Here is a 22,502-nt window from a genome sequence, read left to right on the forward strand (position 1 = left end):
GGCTCGGGCCCTAATTATAAATAGACACTGGCAGTGCCTGATGAAAAGGGTCTTGAGAGAATGTTAACTTGTTTTTATAACAAAGGTTACTATTTTTAACTGTGACGCATTATAATCATATGTTCAGTACACAGCCTCCTTGAGAATCAGGGATTTTCTCAAGGAGAATTTGTTCATTGTTGTCACTAATGTTGGGATAATTCAACACACTGAGCATTTAACATTCAACCAGCAATCACAGGAACACTAAGTCAAAAAGTGAAGAAACACATCAGACACTTGGATGTGGTTTTACAGTATTTAGTCACACTTAATTTAATCTGACTGTAAAACAAGACAGGCTACTTTTTTGATAATTATGTTGGATATTTAGTTAAACAGCACACAGGAAAGACTGTAGTCAAAGTGTCTTGAGCTGAAGATCTAATAAAAGAAATTCACATTTAATAAATTGGAAAAAATGTAAAAGTTGAACTTGTAATTAAACATTTGGAAGAAAAGTTTGCATATGCCTATAAATATCTAATTCGCCTGTGTGAGACACTTTACAGAACAGATAAGTTATTTGTATTCATTAATTTTTTCCCTTAATTTAAGACACAGCATACTAAATGCAAGTAGTTATTTTGTTAGTGAAAACCAGAACTCTTGCTAGAGCTAATAACTCAAAATAATTTCTTCATTTCCTCAAAGGCAATGAGTGATTGTGTTTTATGATGTCCTTATCCAGAACAAAGTCCCAAATGAGTTTGTTGACTGTTTCAGGTTGATCTTGCTGAACCCAGTGGCTGCATTCGGGAATAGTGTGGATGACGACTGGACCCCTTACATAAGGCCGCGTCCCACCGGACATGCCCTCAACAAGCACATTGTCTGCCTCACCCCAAATTAACATGCAGGGCACACCGACATCCTGATGCTTGTACAGAGTATTACTGTAGAAAGAGAAGTGCATAATAACCACTTAAAGCAATATACCACCAATGACACAGAAATGAAAGTATGACTAATTTTAAACCTGAGAAGAGAACGAAAGTAGTTCAGAGGGCCTGTGAGTCCTCCGGGTTGGGAGAGTCGGTATAGGTACCCCTCCAGCTGAGTCTCAGTCAGCCATTTGGATTTGTTCCTGATGCCCAAATTCTTGCTACAAAATAGACTTCGTACCAACTACATGCACATGACAGACACAAGTTGCAGAGTCAACTGTCACTTCTTTTGAACTGTCACCATTGGATTCAAATTCAAAGGAGAGGAAGTCTATAGTGTTTCCTGTTAAAGTAATACCACTGCCAAAAAACTGTTAACCAGTGTCAAACATTGAGGGGCTTAACGAGTTCATAGTTAAATGTATTCACACTACCTTAAAATCCTCAAGGGACAAAATGATTTCTGGCAGCATCGGTAACTGGAAGAAGCAGGCATGTCCTGTGCGCAACAGCTGAGAGGGTCTTCTCAGAACTGCGTCTGGGATTTACAGAAATGAGCATCAATTGTCTGTACCCACATATGTTTCAGTTCAGAATCAGAGTTGTGTTGAAAAACAGAAATGAAATGATGCACCGTCTGGAAATTCTTAGCATGCACTTACCCAGCCATGAGGCAGGATGAGGGGCGTTCATGACGATCAGAAGTTGCACCATGTCTGGTCTTTCCAGAGCAAAATGCCATGCCAGCATCCCACCCCAGTCATGGCCCACCAGTATACAACTTGTGTGACCTGTAATTAAACACTTGTCATTCCAGTGGTTTATTGACTCAGGAAAAACTGGTTCACATTCAGCCGTGGCCCATCTGTATGGGGAGGAGGGGGGTTGTTGTTAAGAACAACTAATAAAACACAATAATAATAAAAACAAACCACAAAAACAGCATGTAAATAGTGTGTCTGTGTCTGTTTAGTTACCCATGTTACTTGGTTAATTCTGAGAATCGATGTGGCTTTGTTTTACTTTCCTGATAATAATAACATTTAAAAATATATAATATAATTTAAAAAGAAAATAATAACATTTATAATTTATCAGTTTATTTCTTCTGTTAATCACAAAAGAAAATATGTCAAAGAATTTTGGTAACCAGTTGTCTGTAGCCATTGACATACTATAAAAGTCAATGGCTACCTATTTGGTTACCAAAATTCTTCAAAATATTGGCCACTTTGGTAATAATACTGGTCATTTTGGAAACCAAACAGTTGATGGTAGCCATTGACTTCCAAGGTATTTTTTTCCATACTATTGAAGTCAATGGCTACCGTCAACTGTTTGGTTACCAAAATTCTTCAAAGTATTGGTCACGTTGGTAATATTGGTAATAATATTGATAATTTTGAAAACCAGATATTTGACGGTAGCCATTGACTTCTATAGTATTTTTACCATACAATGGAAGTCAATGGCTACCGTCAGCTGTTTGGTTCCCAATATTCTTTAAAATATTGGTTTCTTTAGTAATATTATTAATATTGGTGAATTCCGTAATAATATTGATAATGTTGGTAACCAAGCAGTTGACGATAGCCACTGACTTCCAAAGTATTTTTCCATACTATGAAAGTCAATGGCTACCATCAACTGTTTGGTTACCAAAATTCTTTAAAATATTGGTAATGTTGGTAACTTTGGTGATAATATTTGTAATTTTGATAACCAAACATTTGACGGTAGCCATTGACTTCCACAGTTTTTTTTTCCATGCTATGGAAGTCAATGGGTACCGGCAAATGTCTGACTACCAAACTTCTACAAAATACTGGTCACTTTGGTAATATTAGTGATATTGGTTACTTTGGTTATAATATTGGTCATTTTTGTAACCAACAGTTGATGGTAGCCATTGACTTCCAAGGTATTTTTTTCTATACTGTAGAAGTCAATGGCTACCGTCAACTGTTTGGACACTAAAATTCTTCAAATACTGGTAACTTTGCTAATAATATTGGTAATTTTGGTAACCAAACAGTTGATGGTTAGCATTTACTTTCATAGTATGAAAAAAAAAATACTTTGGAAGTCACTGGCTACCGTCAACTGTTTGGTTACCAATATTACCAATATTATTACCACAGTTACCAATATTACCAAACTGAAAAATATTTAGAAGTATTTTGGTAACCAAACAGTTGACGGTAGCCATTGACTTCCATAGTATTTTTTTTCCATACTAGAGAAGTCAATGGCTACTGTCAACTGTTTGGTTACCAAAATTCTTCAAATATTGGTTACTTTGGTATTACTGGTAATATTGGTAATTTTGGTAGTCAAACAGTTGATGGTAGACATTGATTTTCATAGTATGAAAAAAATACTTTGGAAGTCAATGGCTAATGTCAACTGTTTGGTTACCAAAATTACCAATATTATTACCACAGTCAGCAATATTACCAAACTGAAAAATATGGTAATCAAACAGTTAACGGTAGCCATTGACTTCCATAGTATGGAAAAAAAAACTATAGGATTCAATTTGGCACGTGCTCACAGTGCCAAAACCACTGGTAAATGGTTTACTGACCATGGTATTACTGTGCTCAATTGGCCTGCCAACTCTCCTGACCTGAACCCCATAGAGAATCTGTGGGATATTGTGAAGAGAAAGTTGAGAGACGCAAGACCCAACACTCTGGATGAGCTTAAGGCCGCTATCGAAGCATCCTGGGCCTCCATAACACCTCAGCAGTGCCACAGGCTGATTGCCTCCATGCCACGCCGCATTGAAGCAGTCATTTCTGCAAAAGGATTCCCGACCAAGTATTGAGTGCATAACTGAACATAATTATTTGAAGGTTGACTTTTTTTGTTTTAAAAACACTTTTCTTTTATTGGTCGGATGAAATATGCTAATTTTTTTAGATAGGAATTTTGGGTTTTCATGAGCTGTATGCCAAAATCATCAATATTAAAACAATAAAAGGCTTGAACTACTTCAGTTGTGTTGTAATGAATCTAAAATATATGAAAGTCTAATGTTTATCAGTACATTACAGAAAATAATGAACTTTATCACAATATGCTAATTTTTTGAGAAGGACCAGTAGAACCGCTATTAGCAGTTAATCATAAAACCTACGATATGAATCTGCCCAGCCTAAATTTATGGTCAGGAGCCACTACTACTTGTGATATAGTCAGTAAGTACCCAGTTCATCGATAGTGTCTCTGATGTCATATAAGAGTGTCTCCAGTGAATATTCCTCCAGCCGGTCGGGCGCGTCAGAATCTCCGCAGCCACGCAGATCTAGCGCCACCGTGTGGTAATGACTACTGAACTCCTGTAATTGGTAACGCCAGGAGTACCTGCAGGTCATATATCTATTTAGTAATATAAAATTAAAATATATTTCAAATAAATATAAAACAATATAATATTATCCACATTGCAAAAACATTCGAATATAATATTAAAAAGAAAAATTAGTAACATTATATGGTCTGAAATGTCTGTTTACGTTCACTTATAAAGAACAATATGCAGAAACACTTTACAAAACTCACATCTACAATATAAAATAATCAGAAATAAAAAAATGAAGAGGGAAGTAACCAGTTTTCTGGGAAACCATGAAGAAACAGCATTAGGGGCTTCCTGTGGTCTCCTTTGGTTACATAATGAAACCTCAAGCCTGAGCTCTAAGGATAAAAAAGAAGACGATGTCACAAAACGAAGTGAAATGTTTGGTTGTAAGTAAAAACATATTCAATTACTATTCCAGCAGTCTTAAATCAATTTCAAATTTGAGAAAAATGGGAAATAAATAAATTCCACGCTGCTACGTGTGACAAAGAAATGTGGAAATAGACTGAGCAACGCGAACGCCTTGTTCTATGTCCAAACACAGGTGGCGCAAGAGCACAAGATATAGATGAACATTATTTAGCCTTTCATTCACCTTTCTAACTAAAGAACGAACGCTGAAAAACATCATGATTTAGTCTACTTTAAAACAAATTTCACTTAAAAACTGCTAGTAAAATTCACTGATAATTACAAATAAACGGTAACAAATCAAAGTTACATTTTGAAGTTAAAGACTGAAAGAGTATTTTTCTCAGTCTAATAATAGTTTCACGTGTATCTAATTTCCTCATGAATATTACTTTGTTAAATGTTTTTAAAGGCATCAGATAAATAACTTTGTATTTTTCCATAATAAATCCTCTCACCCTGCCCTTCAGATATGCATGTTCACCAAGTGCAGGGTCCTTCAGGCAGTCTGGGGGTTTCTTTCGGACGGTCCACTGAAAAGTTCCATTTGGATCCCTAAAACCAGTCCAGGCAATTCGGATAAAAACCAAACAAGCAGTGAGTCCAGCTGTGCCGTACACGAGAATGTAATACACTAAGGACAGAATCCATAAACTTAGTCGAGTTGGTAATAAAAGCAGGTGCATCAAAGAATTGCTCATGACTGACTGTAGTAATTTTAATAATCAGAGAGATTAAAGAAACAGGCCCTGTGTAGCAAATGTCCCTTGTCTTCGGAGAAGTTCACCTTTCAAAATAAACCCCATGTGACTGTGTGGAAACAACTGTCACTGAGCTATTTTTGTACCACAAATAAATAGCCTGGGAGCCATTTTTTAAATCTTGTGTTTATATTCCTAATTAGTTTTTATTATTATTTATGTTACCAAAACGGTAAAATCTACAGTTGATGTCAAAAAGTTAAATACGCCTACACTTTGCAGAATTTGCTATATTTCACCAAAATAAGAGGGATCATACAAAATGCATGTTATTTTTTATTTAGTACTGACCTGAATAAGATATTTCACACAAAAGATGTTTACATATAGTCCACAAGATGAAATAATAATTGAATTTATAAAAATGCTTGATTTTTTCCTTTTGGAGCATCAGTGAGCGTTTGAACATTTTGTATTAGCTGCACATGAGTCCCTCAGTTGTCCTTGAAACGATGGTGTGAAAAGACATATTTGTTTTACATGGTTTTATTGGAAACTGTAAAGGACCCTGTGGGTTTCTACTGGTAATTGGTTGCCTTCTATTGGTGGCTTGTTAAAACCATTAAATCCTAATGGAATATGTCCCAAAACACACTATGATGGTTTCTATTGTTTGTTTGGTTTTTTTTTCAGCAGGGTTGTTCCTGTCCAAATACTATGCGTGGTTGATCAGTAGCCTACTTCTTGGCAACATTTGACTTTCAGGTAACAAGCATTATGTGAACCTGCAGAAAAAGGTATGTTCTAACTAAGGCTTGTTTCTCAAATCTTTCCACATATTGTAACAATGACACAATGTCTTTGATTATACAATAAAATGTATTGATTTGAGACTAGGCCCCACTTCTCATTATAAAAATGATCATGGGTTTTATTTTCTAAATATGTTAATTTAATCATGCCCAACACGCCAAAACAAACTTTTCTTTAGAGAATAGTAAAAACTAGCCTATTTTTTCCCCCTGGCTCATAGTGCATTCTCTTGTTAATTAAAATTAAAGTGCACTTTCTTTGTAGACATTTACACAATGTTCTCGCCCTATTAAATAAATTCAGAACCTTAAATGAGCTTGATTTTCCTTGATTTACCTTAAATGCTCAGGTAATGTTTATGGTATGACCCATTTCATGGGCTGCCAAAATTACAATTGAAAATCAGTCAGAGATTTTAAAATGAATCTTCATAATTACAAGTCATGCTTCAGTTTAAAGTTTTTAATGACCCTTTACTTGTGTGACGTCTTTAAGTGGGATAAACTCTTGTTTATAGACAAAAAACTATCAGTCAAAAGTTTGTGAACAGTAAGATGTTTAATATTTTTTAAATAATTCTCCCCTGCTCACCAAGGCTGCATTTATAAATCTAAAGTACAGCAAAAAAAAGTACAATTCTGAAATATTTTTACTATTTAAAATAACTTTGAGTATATTTTAAAATGTAATTTATTAATGTAAACAAAGTTAAAATTTCAGCATCATTACTCCAGTCTTAAGTGTCACATGATCCTTCAGAAATCATTCTAATAAACAGATTTGCTGTTCAAGAAACATTTATTATTATTATCAATATATAAAACAGTTGAGCATTTTTTTTTCAGGACTCTTTGATGAATAGAAATCAGCGTTCATCTGAGAAATTATATATATTACTAATTTTCTTTAGCAAGGATGCTTTAAAATTAATAAAAGTGATGATAAAGGCATTTATAATGTTACAAAAGATTACTTTTTCAGATAAATGCTGTTCTGAACTTTCTATTAAAGAAACATGAAAAATTCTACACAGTTGTTTTTTGTTGAACAGCAAATCAGAATATTAGAATAATTTCTGAAGAATCCTGTGACTGGAGTTATGATGCTAAAATTAAGCTTTGAAATCACAGGAATAAATTAAATTTTAGAATATATTCAAATATATTTTAAATAGAAAAATATTTAAAAACTGACTGTTTTTGCCGTCCTTTAGATCAAATAAATGCAGGCTTGGTGAGCAGCAGAGAAATCTTCAGGCTGGTAGTGTAGATAAATGGATATTTTTAAGTTACTTAATTTTATAAATAGTAGACTGGAAATTCATGAAAATAAGAAAACACAAAGATCTCTTATGTTCTTTATTTAAACCGTACTATTTCATCACGTACTTTCACTGCACTGCTATTTCAGGCAGTGCCGTTTAAATAACACCGATCAAACGGCAAACGGAAGAGATCAGAGCTGAGCGGTTTTAAGTGATCTTTCACACGTGTGACAGCAGCGCTCGCTGTCCTCACGTCCTGTGCGTCCTCCGCGCGCATGACGTCACCGACGTCTCGAGCTGTTTGTTCTGGATTGTGGGAGAGAAAGAGCCCGCGCGCCCTCACAACAAAATAAAGAAGGTAAATAAACAAACAGCCTTCACAGTCATGCAAAGCCTGTATTTCTTACTAATGCTCCCAGCATGTGTTGCGTCGTTTCGTGCAACGGCCAAGCGTGCTAATTAGCGCTGAAACAATTGTCTGGTGCGCGGGGTGAAAGCGGCCTGTGTGTCGCCGTGTGCTAACGCTAGCAGCTAGGAAAGACAAACTCAGCCATGTGAACGGGTCAGTTTGGATATTATTTCGCTTTTGGGCTGGTTGCTATGGTGTTTTAGCGACGATGTACCTCTTATACAACGCGTGTGCGTCAAAGAAAGCGAGTAATGTTAGGCTCTGAGGTTGTTTATTAGCATTAGGCCGTTTGCTCTCCAGTGCTAACACAGCATCGCATCCCTGCTCTGCGCAGCTTGACGGCCGCGCTGCGCGAAAATCTCACGTTTCCCTGTGCGGGAATGCTGGAGGATTTGACGTAGAATTCTATGAGAATGCGCGTACACTTTACGCACGGTCAGATTAATTAAGTCGGGTTCGTGAGATCTGCGCTACTTTCAAGAATTTGACATTGACAGATGTGTATTTATCGCGGGCCGTGGTTGTTTCACGCTTTGGGGTGAGAGTGTGTGTGTTTTGATTGCACGCATACACACACTGTGATACGTACACGACGCCGGACGAGTCCGTGTCATACACCGTTAGCATTGATAGCGGGTATGAGGAAATGTGCAGCTCGTTCTCCCGCTTTTAATGCCTGGTACAGTGTCTCAACCGCATTACATTTTCTTAACAAATGTTTTGAATGTATATGAACCCGTTTAACGGGACTATAACGGTGTGGCCCTCGGTGTTTTAGCGACTTTGAGGATAAGGACTCGGCTGAGCTGCCCGCAGTCGCCATTTTGTGTTGCTCCTCCGTGTAACGGAGAAACGCACAACCTTTGTATTTTACTTCAAAAATGTGCGAGAGTCTGTAGTCATGTTTGAATTGTATCTTTATGGTTTTATTTACATAGCTAGTGTTTACATTAAAGTGTATTTTGTTGAAAACGCCATCAGTTTGGACATTGTCAGCGGCGTTATTAGCCTCGTAGCGCTTTCGGTTTGCACTCAAGAGTGAATCTTCCGATTTTGTAGCTGAAATATCAGATATATCTACTTATGCTCAGTTTTAGATGTTTAGTACATTAAATGCGTTCAGTAAACAGTGTTAACACGTTAGTTATTCACCTAAACTTGTGTGCGAAGCAAATCTAAGCGTTGTGTGTGATCTGACATCACAGCTATGTGATTGACAGCTGTTGAATGACTGACAGGTTTCCTAGCATCAAGTGATTTGTTTTTGTCTTCAGCTGTGATTTGTTTTTTTTTGTAGTCGCGTACCAAATTGAATATATCGTTACGTTGGCCTTCGAGTTGAATTAGTGTCAGGTACAATAGCGTTCAGCTTGTGACTGTGAAATTGTATTATGGAAGGCAAATGGGGTTTATTGTGTTGGAGAGAACTTTGTGATTGGCAGCTTTTCCTGTGTGCTTTGTCAAAGGGTTTCTAGAGGGTTGCTATTAGGAAATTGAAATGTTACAATGGCTCTAAAACTCAAACCAGGTGAGTACACCAAGTTGTTTCCTACTTTGCTCTTTGTGTAGTTGGTTTTAAGCAGTTCTAAAAGGATTTCTGAATTTTTCTTGATTTTTTTTGCGATCAGAACTTACTGGTTTTGTTGCAGTAATTTCCAGAATTTTGTGGAAAATGTACCTTTTTTTTTTTTTTTTTAAATAATTGACACCACATTTGCCATATAGAGTGTTTTTGCGATGCATCATCAATCGATCATATTGGTGGCACTAAACGTAAACAATGCCACCTAACCGATTGATTCTTGCATATTATCTTGCTGATTATTACTGTTGAAAATGATCAGTTATTGTCATGTTTTGGGCTGCACAAATCAGTCGGACCGGGAAAAACATTTGAAGTACTATAGACCCTCAAAAGTTAAAACAAATTAAGGAACCCGTCTTGCCATAGGACGAAATATTAGGCTTATATGAGGCTCTTTTTACAACTAGAAGGTTAATATTGTTTTTCACTTGCGACAAAACAGCGAATTAGCCGTGCATTTATATGGAAATATGCTTTAGGAGCTATCCATCCTCGCATTTGGAGATCGACACTTCTTGACTGGCAAGACAGCCGTGAGCGGAAACTCAAACAGTGAAAGTGAGTTGTTCAAAACCTTTCTTTTTAGTAAACTGTGTGTACACAATGTTCTTAAAGTTCGAGTTCATGTGTAGAGACCCAGGCGATACTTCGAGCAAAGTTTCATGGTGTGTCGAGCCTTCTTAGTGTTGTAAAAATATCGATTTTGATGCGCTCAAATTTATGCCCCTAGAACTCCCGTTCACCGGCCATTGACCACAAAACGAAATCACGGTCAATCTCAAAAACGGCTCGTTTGTCGTAATTATGCTTTTAGATACAAGTTTGTCTCGTTTACAGTTTAAAAAAAACAAAAAAAAAAACAGCCCAGGTTGCATTTTGGCAATAGTTATCTTTTAAAGGCAATTTCTCAGTATTGTTTTTTGCACCCTCAGATTCCAGATTTTCAAATAGTTGTATCTCGACCAAATGTTGTCCTATCATAACAAACCATACATTAATGAAAAATTTATTCAATAAATCTTTTTAAAAATTGACCGTTATGACTGGTTTTGTGGTCCAGGGTAACAAATGAAATCGCTCTCAGAGAAACTCTGGAGATGAAGTTCATGTGATCTGTCTTATGTTGAGACGCAGATGCTGAGACACTGTGTGCATCACGTGTTTGAGTTTGTGTGTTAGACAAAACCACGTCTTTCATTCACACAGAGACACACAGAACATGCTGACTTATTAGCCACATGCACTGACTGGCTGCTGTCATCATGATTGTTTCTGCTGTGTGACCATCTTGCCTAGAACAGAGATACAAATATAGTGTTTTTACATTTTTTTTTAATTCAGATTCAGAATACTCTAGGAATTAACTAATCAAATAAAAACATGTTATAGTCCTCACTGTATGAATGACTAATCCTGATTCTTCTTAAAACTGCTAGTTAAAGGATTAGAACAAAAATTGACAGCTTACTAACCCCTTGTCATCCAAGATGTTCTTGTCATTCTATTTCAGTCATAAAGATTCATGTAGTGCACTTCTATGGTGTCCCGAGCAAAACAATCAGATGTTTATAAATTGTACCTTTTTTTTTTTTTTTTTTTTTTTAAGTTCTTAACCCCACATGCTCATCTTCCATAGCTCTGTGATGCACATGTTGAAAAACTCCTATCTAATTTTGTCCTCCAACTTCTAAATTGTGGTACATGGCTGTTTTACTTTTTTGTAAAGGGCGTTTGACCACCTTTGCACATTCATTTTGTAAACACTGGGTCGGTACTTCTGCAATGATGTAAGACGATTTTGAAGTTGGAGGAGAAAATAAGATGGGAGTTTTTTGACATACCCTAACTGTATTGAACCGGAGTACACATGCACACTGCAGAGCTAGACAAGATGAGCATTTGAGGTTAAAAAGTATATAAATTGTACATTTTTCTCACTAGATAAGACCCTTCTTCCTCAGCTGGGAGTGTTTAGAAAGAAGCTGCATTTAAACTGCATTTTGCACGTTCAAACTCACGGACACCATAGAAGTCCACTATATAGAGAAAAGTCCTTTAATGTTTTCTTCAAAACTTTCATTATGGCTGAAGAAATAAGGACATGAACATCTTGGATGACAATGGGGTGAGTAAATTATCTGTACATATTCGTTCTGGAAATTAACTAATCTTTTAAGTCAAGAGCAGTGAGTGGATTCAACCTTATCTTTCGTTGTTTGATTAAAGGTGGAATGAATTCGGAATTGTGGAACACTGGAGGGACTGATTAAGAAACTTCAACTTTGATTTTTACTAGTTTTGATGAGTTCAATGTGAAGAATTCAAGCATCAAGGGGAAAAACCTGACAAGTTAAAGTGGCAGTGCTTTTTTTTTAAAGTAGTAGTCAACCCAGAAATGAAAGTTAGCTGAAAATATACTTGCCATCAGGCAATCCAAGATGTAGATGAACATATTTGAAGAAATTTAGCATTACATCACTTGCATACCAATGGATCTTCTGCAGTAAATGGGTGCCGTCAGAATGAGTCCAAACAGCTGCATGTCACAATCCACAAGTAATCCACGTGATTTGACATGTTATGGTCTTGTTTAGTGAAAAGTTAGGAAACAAATCCATAATTTTTACCTTCAAACCCATCCTTTTACCTACAATATCTGTAATGCATAATATTGCTTTCTTCTTAAAAAGAAGAAAAGTCGTCTCAATCAGGAGAGAAATATTACGCACAGATCACAGTTTACAAGTCAAAACGGTTATAATCAAATATGACTGATTTTGATGTGAGAAGACAATAAGGATGTACTTTTTCCCCCCTGCTTTAATATGCCTTAATGATGAATTTTTTTCTTACCAGCACGCAGCTTTTCACATCAGAAGACGTTAATTAATGGACTGGAGTTCTTCTGGATTATTGTGATGTTTTTCAGCTGTTTGGACTGTCATTCTGACAGCATTTATTCACTGCAGAGGAAATCTGTTCCCATAAAGAAACAAACTTGTCTGCATCGTTGAGGATTTTACATTTAATTTTTTTTTGCTCAGTCAAATGTGACACCACTTACAAATGAACAGAATTCATGTGAACCAGCCCCTTAAGAAACACCCCAATTAAACACTCATTTCTACATGGCAGCCACTGTGAAAATGTGTCATCAGAAGACAGAAAATGTCTTTTTTTTTTTTTTAATGATGTGATAGTTTTAACACGGTGCAACAGTCAGCTTCCGGAAGTTAAAAATATAGCGATATCAGTTTTAAAAATAAGGCAAATGACCTTTCTCAAACAGCTTGATTGACAGGCAATCTAACCAATCATAACGCCAGATCTGCCATTCTGTCTGAAACCCCCCCAAAAATACAGGACAGTAGATTAACTTGGGTGAAACTTGCAAAATTGTGTGTATTGACATCTTTCCGCGGTTGAAATAAAATGTTCTGATGTTCATACGTTTTCTTTTTCTTCGCACTTCAAATAAAGAAATGATGATTGGTTCATGTGTCATTGGCACTGATCATTATAGCCAATCACAGTCATATATGTTGAGCATGTGAACAATTGGCTCAACAGTGCTCAAATGTGAGCGAGAAATGGACGTTTTTAAAATTTCACTAACTCTAAAGGCAATACACTGATCTGTCATGGCACATTAAAGAGCCACAAAATGGTATTTATCGTTTGAATGTCTTAAATGTCAATCTTCAAGCTAGTGCTGGGCGATATGACGATATATATCGTGGGGACGATAGAAAAGTGTCTATCGTCCTATTTCTCTTCTATCGTTTCTATCGTCTCTAACCCAATTTTATCAATTACTAAAGAAAATATTGCATTAAATAGGCTATGACAAATTTATGATAGTGTCTTGTTGCTGTGCAATGCATACTCTACCCTATAAGTGATAATCAAGAATAAAAACGAACTTTTTCACAAAGAAACTCCGTCTTGTGCGACGTGACGCTTTACGTTGTTGCGAGTGCGACATGCTTTAACTCGTGAGTGCTTAGCCTAAAGATGGAGACGCAAGAGGTTGAAGATGAATGCCCGGAGTCGCAACAACAAACTGAAACTGCTACGCAGGCAGCAGACAAGAAGTACTTTTACCGACACGTGGGGGTACGTCAGTGATTTTGTTGCATTTTGGCTTCAAGAGCTCCGACACGGAGCAGAAGAGCAAACTCTGCCAAAAGACTGTTTCCGCGCCCGACGCTGACGCCTGTTTCACACATACTTCGTCTGCAGTGCGTATGCGTTGCGTATTTTTTTCGGCACCCATGTTAACGGATCAGATCGTTCACACTGCACGCGGTTGCTGTCCGGTAGTGCGTTCCAGATGCGGTGCGTTTGCAGCAGTGGAGCTATCCTTTCGGCACAGAGTCTGTTTTTGCTGTGCTGCATGCGCTGAATTAAAGTGACAGCGCATTGTTCGCTGTAAAAATGAACATGGATTGACACGGAAATGTACCATAAATGCATATAAATGCAGTCTACTGTGTTTCACAGTCAACACGTGGCTTTTTGGCTAGGTTTAAAATAGTGCAGTTTTAAATAAACAAGGCAACATAATAGATGCACTTGTCCAGGTAGAAAAGTTCTTTAAAATATGTTTTTTAATAAAGATTTAATACGAAAGAAAGGCACAGAGAGCTGACTGCTTGTCTGTGGTAAGTTTTAATTTAAAATATTTGTGATAGCCCAATTTCAATATAAAAAGGAAGCTATGCTGTGTTTAAATGTGTTGCAACTTGCTTGAGCAACTTAATATACAAATCTAGAAGTCAAGTGCATTGAATAATAGCCTACGTTGTTTATAATACGTTGAGTTTAAACGTGAATATGTCTAGTAGTATTGTATTAGTGTACTGTGATAAAAGAGTATCCCAATGATGAAAAAGCACGTTTGTATTTGAAATTAAAATAACGGATAAATGGTGTGTTTGTGGTAAACACCCGCGGATCAGGAACGGACTGCAAACGCGTTCTGTGTGAAAGCAAAACGAGTCCGTGCTGCCTCTGCACCGCATACGTAACGTACACAGACTGCAGACGGAGTATGTGTGAAACAGGCGTGATACTTCATTTTGGTTTGCAAACTTTGCACTACAAGGTTGAAAAATGTTTTGGTTTTTTTTATAATTGAGTGCTTTTCTGCTCAGAAACTTGAAATGGCTGTGCATTTTAATAATAAAAAAAATAGTTTATTTTGATAATACTATTTAACTATGATGTGGATAAAAAATGTGAAGGCTACTGTAGCTCTACCTCCACCAAATCTGTTGTCATTTGATACATTTATATTGCTGCACTAAAATGTATTTTTCTCATTTGTGACAGTTCAGTTAAATGTCACTTCAAATAACGAATAAAAATAAAGTTGCAAAAAAATTATGCAATGATATTTTTGTCAAACTTTTCAGAGAATAACTGAAAACGTACTTTATTTTGGTATATCGTGATATATATCGTTATCGTGATATAAAATAATCCATATCGTGATACATGATTTTTCCATATCGCCCAGCACTACTTCAAGCTGAGACCTTGTTTCATACCAGAAGTATTGCATATACTTTGCTAAATATTGTTTTTAAATATCTAATCAACTAGTCATCTATGTTTTTCAGGGCCAATGCCGTTGCAATTATTACAGATCAAGTAGACCGATAACCGATATTTTGAACCAATGTATGTCTGCTGTAAAGATGAAAATTAATATCAAAATTAATAATAAAAAGGGCCCTGAAAAAAGCTTTAAATGATTTCCAATTATTCTCTTGGCAAATCTGTTTTAAAAAATGACTGATACCGATAACCATAAAAATGCTTAATATTGGTGGTGATAAATGACTAGGAGTGATAATTAGTCCACCCCTATAATCAACAACTTCAAATCCATTTATTTTTCCATCACTTAATGCTAATGTCATTCACAATGGCTCATGTAATTGTAGTTCTTTCCCTCTCTAAAGCTGTTAAAGGATAACTATTACCAAAATGCAACCTGGGCTGTTTTTTTTTTTTTTACTATAAATGAGACAAACTTATATCTAAAAGCATAATTATGACAAACGAGCCGTTTTTGAGATTGACCGTGATTTCGTTTTGTTTTCAGTGGCCGGTGAATGGGAGTACTAGGGGCATAAATTTGAGCGCATCAAAATCGATATTTTTACAACACTAAGAAGGCTCGACACACCATGAAACTTTGCTCGAAGTATCGCCTGGGTCTCTACACATGAACTCGAGCATTGAGAACATTGTGTACACACAGTTTACTTAAAAAAAAGGTTTTGAACAACTCACTTACATTGTTTGAGTTTCCGCTCGCGGCTGTCTTGCCAGTCAAGAAGTGTTGATCTCCGAATGCAAATGAATGGACTACATAGGACGAAATATTAGGCTTATATGAGGCTCATTTTACAACTAGAAGGTTAATATTGTTTTTCTCTTGCGACAAAACAACGAATTAGCCGTGCATTTATATGGAAATATGCTTTAGGAGCTATCCATCCTCTCATTCGGAGATCGACACTTCTTGACTGGCAAGACGGCTGCGAGCGGAAACTCAAACAGTGAAAGTGAGTTGTTCCAAAAACTTTCTTCTTAGTAAACTGTGTGTACACAAACAATGCCTTCTTAAACAGAGCCTTCTTAGTGTTGTAAAAATATTGATTTTGATGTGCTCAAATTTATGCCCCTAGTACTCCCATTCACCGGCCATTGACCACAAAACGAAATCATGGTCAATCTCAAAAATGGCTCATTTGTCGTAATTATGCTTTTAGATATAAGTTTGTCTCGTTTACAGTAAAAAAAAAAACAGCCCAGGTTGCATTTTGGCAATAGTTATCTTTTAAGTACACAGTCTTACACCTTTGTCTTTTTGTCTGATTTTCAAAAAATTTTTCCTTCAAGTGAAAGTTTAAAATCTGAAGTCTCCTATGGGGAAAAATGGAAAAAATACTTGATGCTGAAAAGTGAGCAGGCACTAATGCACTCTGTCATAGGGTTGTGCCGATAGACTATAGTATCGTGAATCGACGATAGTTAGAGATATCGCCTGATGCTGATGCCTTTGACGATAGTAAGATGATTATTATTATTATTATTATGTGTCAAAAAGGCGCCTAACTTTAGCGATACAGCACGGAGAGTCGGTTCTAGGATGCCTCAGAAACTTGTCGCGGTATAAACACACGCATAGAGTGAACGTGTCGCGCTGCAGATGTGTGCAGTGAAAATAGGTAAGAGATTTATTATTCATACAGTGTACATAGATTAAGTGTAGACTTAAGTGTAGACAGTAGGCATGGGATGATAACCGGTTTCAAGGTTTACCGCGGTTTGAAAAAGTCACGGTTTTAAAACCACAAACAAAAAGTTATACCGTTCCTACGATATGTGCATTTTCTGTGTCGTCACAGGGTTAAGATCTTTTTTGACAGCAACGAATGGTGAGATTTCTTTTAAAACGTAATTTAAGGGATTATATTTACTTTATCATTCAATAAAACTTTGTTATTGTGAATATTACTGTTACTTGTTCATCATTGTGTCAATGTTTTTTTTCGCAAGCTGTACTAAAAACAAGTTACTAAAAACATAATGGTTCATTAAAGGTCCCATATTGTACACATTTCTGGAGGTTTATTTTAGTTGTTGATGTCCTTAAGAATATATATTTGCGGTAGAAGTGCCAAAATCCATCTCAATATATTTTACAGCTCCTTTTATAGGAGCTCTGTCAGGAACAGGTCGATTTTGGCCCATCTAATTAATATTCATGAGCCTCTCTTCTGAATGGCCTGTTGTTTTCTGAGTGACGCACAGCCAGGCCAATCACAGGTAACTACGGTCATGTATGCTTTAGCCGAGCCCAGAGCCATAGAGAGAGCCTAGCCTGCTGATACTCAACAGGATATTTCAGAATGATCATTAATGTTTTTTCTTTTTCAAACACCGAATGCAGTAAGCTACATAACTGTTGCTTTAGTAAAGCCCCTTTCACAATGCGCGCTGATTCTGGAAAATTACGGGAACGAGCGCTGTGTGAACAAAAGCCAGAACCATAAAGGCAGTGTTGTAGTGATGATGCACGTTATCATGCGACTCTTCACGACGAAAAAATACGTGCAAAGTGGAATGAAGCAGCGATCAGGCAGAGCCAGCTCCTCACTATCAGCGCTGAAGCACAGTTTGTTCAGGTTAGTTTAGGTTTAGTGAATCGTACGCGTCGCATTACATCTCACATCCAAACGTCACATGTCTTTATGGGTTGTGTGTAAAGCACGCACAGATTCCGGAAAACAACTGTGAATGAACCAAATTAAACAACTCCGGAACAAATCATGGGACACATTATCCGTGTATTTACCGGAATCGCTGAGTGAAAGAGGCTGAAGTTGACGTGCCTCTGGTCTCTTATATTCACGTTGTTCTGAAGCCTGTGCAATGATGTAGTTTCGACATCTATCGACTGAACAGGGTTTTCTCGACTTGTTTTCGTGTTGTTGTTGCTTAGCAATGTTATGGGCACGATATTGTCTGGGTTTGACAAAAGGAGGGTGGGGCAGTGGTTGGTGTTCGGGGTGGTGACTGAAGGCGGTGACTGAGTAGATCGGACGTCACATCTGTACGGAAGTCACAGTGGCTCGTGAAAATGAACAGCTACTTTAAGCAGGCTGTGTGCAGTTTACTGTGGATTGACTGTTTTGAAACTCATATGGTAGTTACATAGCCCCTAGACCTCAGTTATCATGAAAAAAGCCAGGAAATTGATTTTGACAATATGGGACCTTAAAGGTCTTTATGCACCCCTGAAAACATAGTTATTGCACCTCTGTCTAGAGATCATCTTAAATATTACACAGTGCACCTTTAACATCTTTTCAAAATCACGACATTAAAAAAAACTCGCTGGCTCTCACGTGTCTTTGAGTGTTTGTTTATTTTTGGAACTGTCACTAATGGTCATATTTTTGGTTGGATTAGTGATTGCATTTTTTCCATTAAGAAGGATTTGTTTTTGAAAATTTTATTTTGTTGATTATTGTTGAGCTGCAGGCTTAGGCTCACACAAGTGACTGAAATTCCTTCTCCGACAGAACTTCCGTCAGCGCTCTGTACACGCACAACTGTGTCACAAGTTACATGCACTACCCTTACAAAACGAATAAGGAATTTATTACATATTGACATATTTACATATTATTAAGTAAATTAGCATGATAGTATCGTGTATCGGCGATCTCACAGGCTGACGATAGGACGATATGAAAATTGAGCATATCGCCCAACACTACTCTGTCAACTAACTTGTTTTACATTAGTGTTTCTAACACACAGAGACTGTAACCTCTGTACCTTTCATACTATGTGTACACAGTCCTCAGGCAGCATAAAGTGCACTGAGATAGCAGGGCAGAGGTCAGGCCAGATGCTGGGGGTTACACACAGTGTTAGATATGTACGCATGACTCTAGGTCGGTGTCTTCAGACCACTTGTTTGCTCGTAACTTCACAGGGATCTTCTGGAGTGTAATTGAGCTGTTGTTGGGTGGAACGCCACTCTGTGTGCATGTCTGGTTGTTTTCCCCTCCTCACAGTTTTTGTTGCCATAGCAACTCCATCATTGGCCTCATTTAGGATGTGACCTCTGAATAGGGGAGCACGAGTGAATGGATAGACCAGATAAACACATTTTATGTGCTTAATTCCCATATGTGTATAGTATCTGGAGTACTATTCTTTGCACCTTTTTCCCTTCCCGATACCGATTCTGATACCTGGGCTTAAGGTGTTAGGCGATATTGAGTACCTGGGTGTGTATCTGTATATACAGCTCTAGATACTACTAGCCCTGTATAAACTGAGAATCATTTTATGGTGTGATTCAATCTAATCCCTTAATCAAACGTGAACAAATATATACAGTGAAGTAGAGTATTTTATTATCTGACATACATTTGACTTATTATTATTATTATTATTATTATTATTATTAATTTTTTTTTTTTAATAGTTTATTATTTTTTTTTTTTTTACTTGAGTTAAACAACGCTGTGGTCGCGCCAGTGTGATTGGTCACAAAAATCAGTCGCATCAGCAGAAAAAATGGTCTGGAGCCCTGTAATATTATAGCAAGTGTCATGCGTGCTTCAGTACGAGTAGTAGACAAAACCGCATGTCTGTGCCATTCATAACACACAGACATGCAGAATTCATATTTAAATAGTTGTTTTGCAGCTTAATATTTACAAATAGTAGTTCATAACGCTATTTGATTTAAGTGTAGTGACCTGCTTTTGATTGATTAATTCAAACTTTAACCAGTATCGTGACATTCTGCATTAAACTGTAAATTCTGTTTTTATGACTGGATTCTGCGTTTCCGTCTGCATTTTCTGCATCGCGGAAATCATAGGGCCCTGCATATGAGACATGTTGCCCGTTTACTGGCTGGTTGGTCCAGTCTGAAATACTGTTAAACAGCTTACCTACTGCTAGCACATTTGTATTTCTTCGGTGCTCTAAACAGTGTTTGCTTATGGCAACACAGCAGAACTTTCTGTGTTTGCGTTCTGAGCAGCAAAGAAGAATTGACTTCCGATTTGAGGCTTTAAGCAAAGCTAGCCGGCATAACTAGTTCTCGTTTAAGACGATGGTATCGGATCGGTACGTGGGTTCAAGTACTCGCCGATACCGATGCTAGAATTTTTCTGTGGTAATGGTGGCATTTCCGATACTAGTATCGGATTTGAAACAACTCGAAATATAGTTACAAATAGGGTGTCAACTGGTAGAGATTTGGACTGTCAACTCTACAGTGCTTAAACACTCATGTGTCATTGCTGTGCTGCATGGTCAAGGAAACATATTGGTTGCAAGCATTTTTAAGCATTGTGGTTTAAAAAGTTATTTTAAGCTGTTGAAATGCAATTAGCAGAAAAGGAGAACTCATTTTGCTATGTGCACACTGTCTGAGAGACTGTTTCTGAGTGCTGTTAGAGAGGTGATGCGCATAGAGTGTTAAAGTATTAAAGAGTTATTTTTTTGCCACTTTATAGGCCTTAACGATTAAATGCACACACTTTGTGTCAAAATGCCCGTCTTTGCAATAGGGATGCACCGATACGAATCGGCCGATGATGCTTGCGCGTTTTGTCAGTAAAGCCGGTTCTGTAATCAGCGGTAAATGCCATCAGGTGCGTGATTTCACGTTGAGCCGTATATACTACACACAGCCGTTGTTTACCGACGAGCTGCGCAAAGCAATGTTCATTGTCAGTGTGAAAGTGCGCAGCTCGTCGGTAAACAACGGCTGTGTGTAGTATATACGGCTCAACGTGAAATCACGCACCTGACGGCATTTACCGCTGATTACAGAACCGGCTTTACTGACAAAACGAGCAAGTGATCTGCCGATACGGATCGGTGCATCCCTACTTTGCAAGTATCCTCAAACACCGTAAGTTGTGTAAAAGCAAACAGCTGAGAACGAAAACACGTGTAACAGTATTGGATCTGGGCAACTCTTAAAGTGACAGCAGTCTAATATTCCTGCTGTCTGTCAATCATGTTAATCAAACAACAAAACAGAAAATCTCTCAATACACTATCACTTTTGTAACTTTAGTTAAGAAATATATATTTAAGTTACACAGTGAAGAATATGCAGTGTTTTTATAGTTTTAGTTATTTTAGTACATAAGTTAACCTAAATGCAATGAAATGTTCCTTTGGCAACTAACAGAAAATGAATAAGTTTTTTTTTTTTTTTTATAATTCAGCTTACATTTCATTTCACATAAGTGTTACAGTTTTAGATAACTACAGTAACTCTAGGTTGTAAACGAACAGCTTGAGTGAAGTAAACATAACTTTATTTGCAATGTTATTTGCATTTTGAGTGAAGATTAAGACAAATGTTTGTTCTAATGAATGGCATGCAATAATTAAATGTGTGTTGATACACAGTCAGTTTTTTTTTAATTGTTGACTTTATGGTTTAATTGATGTGTCCACACTGATAGTTCTGTTATGGCAGTGTAGTTTGTGTTTACAGTTGTTGTAAAGGGATTAGTTCATTTCCAGAATAAAAGTTTCCTGATGATTTACTCACCCCTATGTTATTCGAGATGTTCATGTCTGTCTTTCTTCAGTCAAAAGAAATTAAGGTTTTGAGAGAAACATTCCAGGATTTTTCTCCATTCAGTGGACTTCAATAGTGATCAACAGGTTGAAGGTCCAAATTGCAGTTTCAATGCAGCTTCAAAGGACTCTACACAATCCCAGCCGAGGAATAAGGGTCTTATCTAGTGGAACAATTGGTTGATATTTTTTTTTTTTTTGGAGAGGAAAAAAAAAAAGTAATTTATATTATTTTTTTAATTGCAAATGCTCATCTTGCACTAGCTCTACAACTTCACGCATAATGTAATCACGTAGGAAAGATCACAGACGATTAGTTCTTTGTCTGTGTAGGGTAGGGCGAATATCTTCATCTCAGTTTCTCTTTCTCAACTTCAAAATCGTCCGACATTGTTTAACCTTTTTTTTTGTAAAGGGTGTTTGACTTTATTTGCACGTTCACTTTGTAAACACTGGGTCGCCTTCCGCCTATGTCATGTGAGCGTGATTATGTAGTGTGTGAAGTTGAGCTAGTGCAAGATGAGCGTTTGTGGTTTAAAAGTATATAAATATATATATATATATATATATTTTTATATAGAGAAAATGACCAATCGTTTTGCTAGATAAGACCCTTATTCCTCTGCTGGGATCATGTAGAGTTCTTTGAAGCTACATTGACACTGATGTCCACTATATTAAAAAAAAACATCCCATTAAAAGTGCGTAGGGGTCAGGTGAACCCAAAACCAGTCTGATAATACAGGACTAAAGTAAACTGTTCACACTAAAATGAAATATGTGGTAATTTACTCCCATTCAAGCTTGATTCCATCATGTTTTTTTTCAGTGTTCATTTTTAGGACTATTTTGCAAGTTACTGAACCATACAGACTA

General features: G+C 36.9%; 2 protein-coding genes across 2 annotated transcripts in view; one reads left to right on the forward strand and one right to left on the reverse strand.

The window, feature by feature from the left end:
* Positions 1-284: 284 nt before the first annotated feature.
* LOC141344664 (epoxide hydrolase 4) lies at positions 285-5,405 on the reverse strand. The gene is made up of 7 exons (XM_073849544.1): positions 5,163-5,405; positions 4,543-4,628; positions 4,138-4,295; positions 1,589-1,717; positions 1,361-1,464; positions 1,019-1,167; positions 285-935 (listed from the first exon to the last, which is right to left on the reverse strand). Exons 1-7 carry the CDS (start codon positions 5,403-5,405, stop codon positions 680-682), a joined length of 1,125 nt encoding a protein of 374 aa, XP_073705645.1. The 3' UTR covers positions 285-679.
* A 2,310-nt stretch (positions 5,406-7,715) lies between these two features.
* brd4 (bromodomain containing 4) overlaps positions 7,716-22,502 on the forward strand; it is a 77,251-nt gene continuing 62,464 nt past the window's right edge. The window contains exon 1 of the mRNA XM_073838030.1: positions 7,716-7,840. The gene's annotated coding sequence lies outside the window, so the exon portion shown is untranslated. The remainder of the gene's footprint in view (positions 7,841-22,502) is intronic.

This window comes from Garra rufa, chromosome 1 (assembly GCF_049309525.1).
Source record: "Garra rufa chromosome 1, GarRuf1.0, whole genome shotgun sequence".
In the NCBI taxonomy this organism is placed as follows: domain Eukaryota; kingdom Metazoa; phylum Chordata; class Actinopteri; order Cypriniformes; family Cyprinidae; genus Garra; species Garra rufa.

Excerpts from the sequence above, each read along its gene's own strand:
- LOC141344664 (XM_073849544.1), bottom strand. The coding sequence starts at position 5,405 with ATGAGCAATTCTTTGATGCACCTGCTTTTATTACCAACTCGACTAAGT. Across the intron at positions 4,629-5,162 it reads ATGCATATCTGAAGGGCAGG|AGCTCAGGCTTGAGGTTTCA; the intron begins GTGAGAGGATTT and ends TTTTATCCTTAG. Across the intron at positions 1,168-1,360 it reads TGTCCCTTGAGGATTTTAAG|TTGGTACGAAGTCTATTTTG; the intron begins GTAGTGTGAATA and ends ATGTGCATGTAG.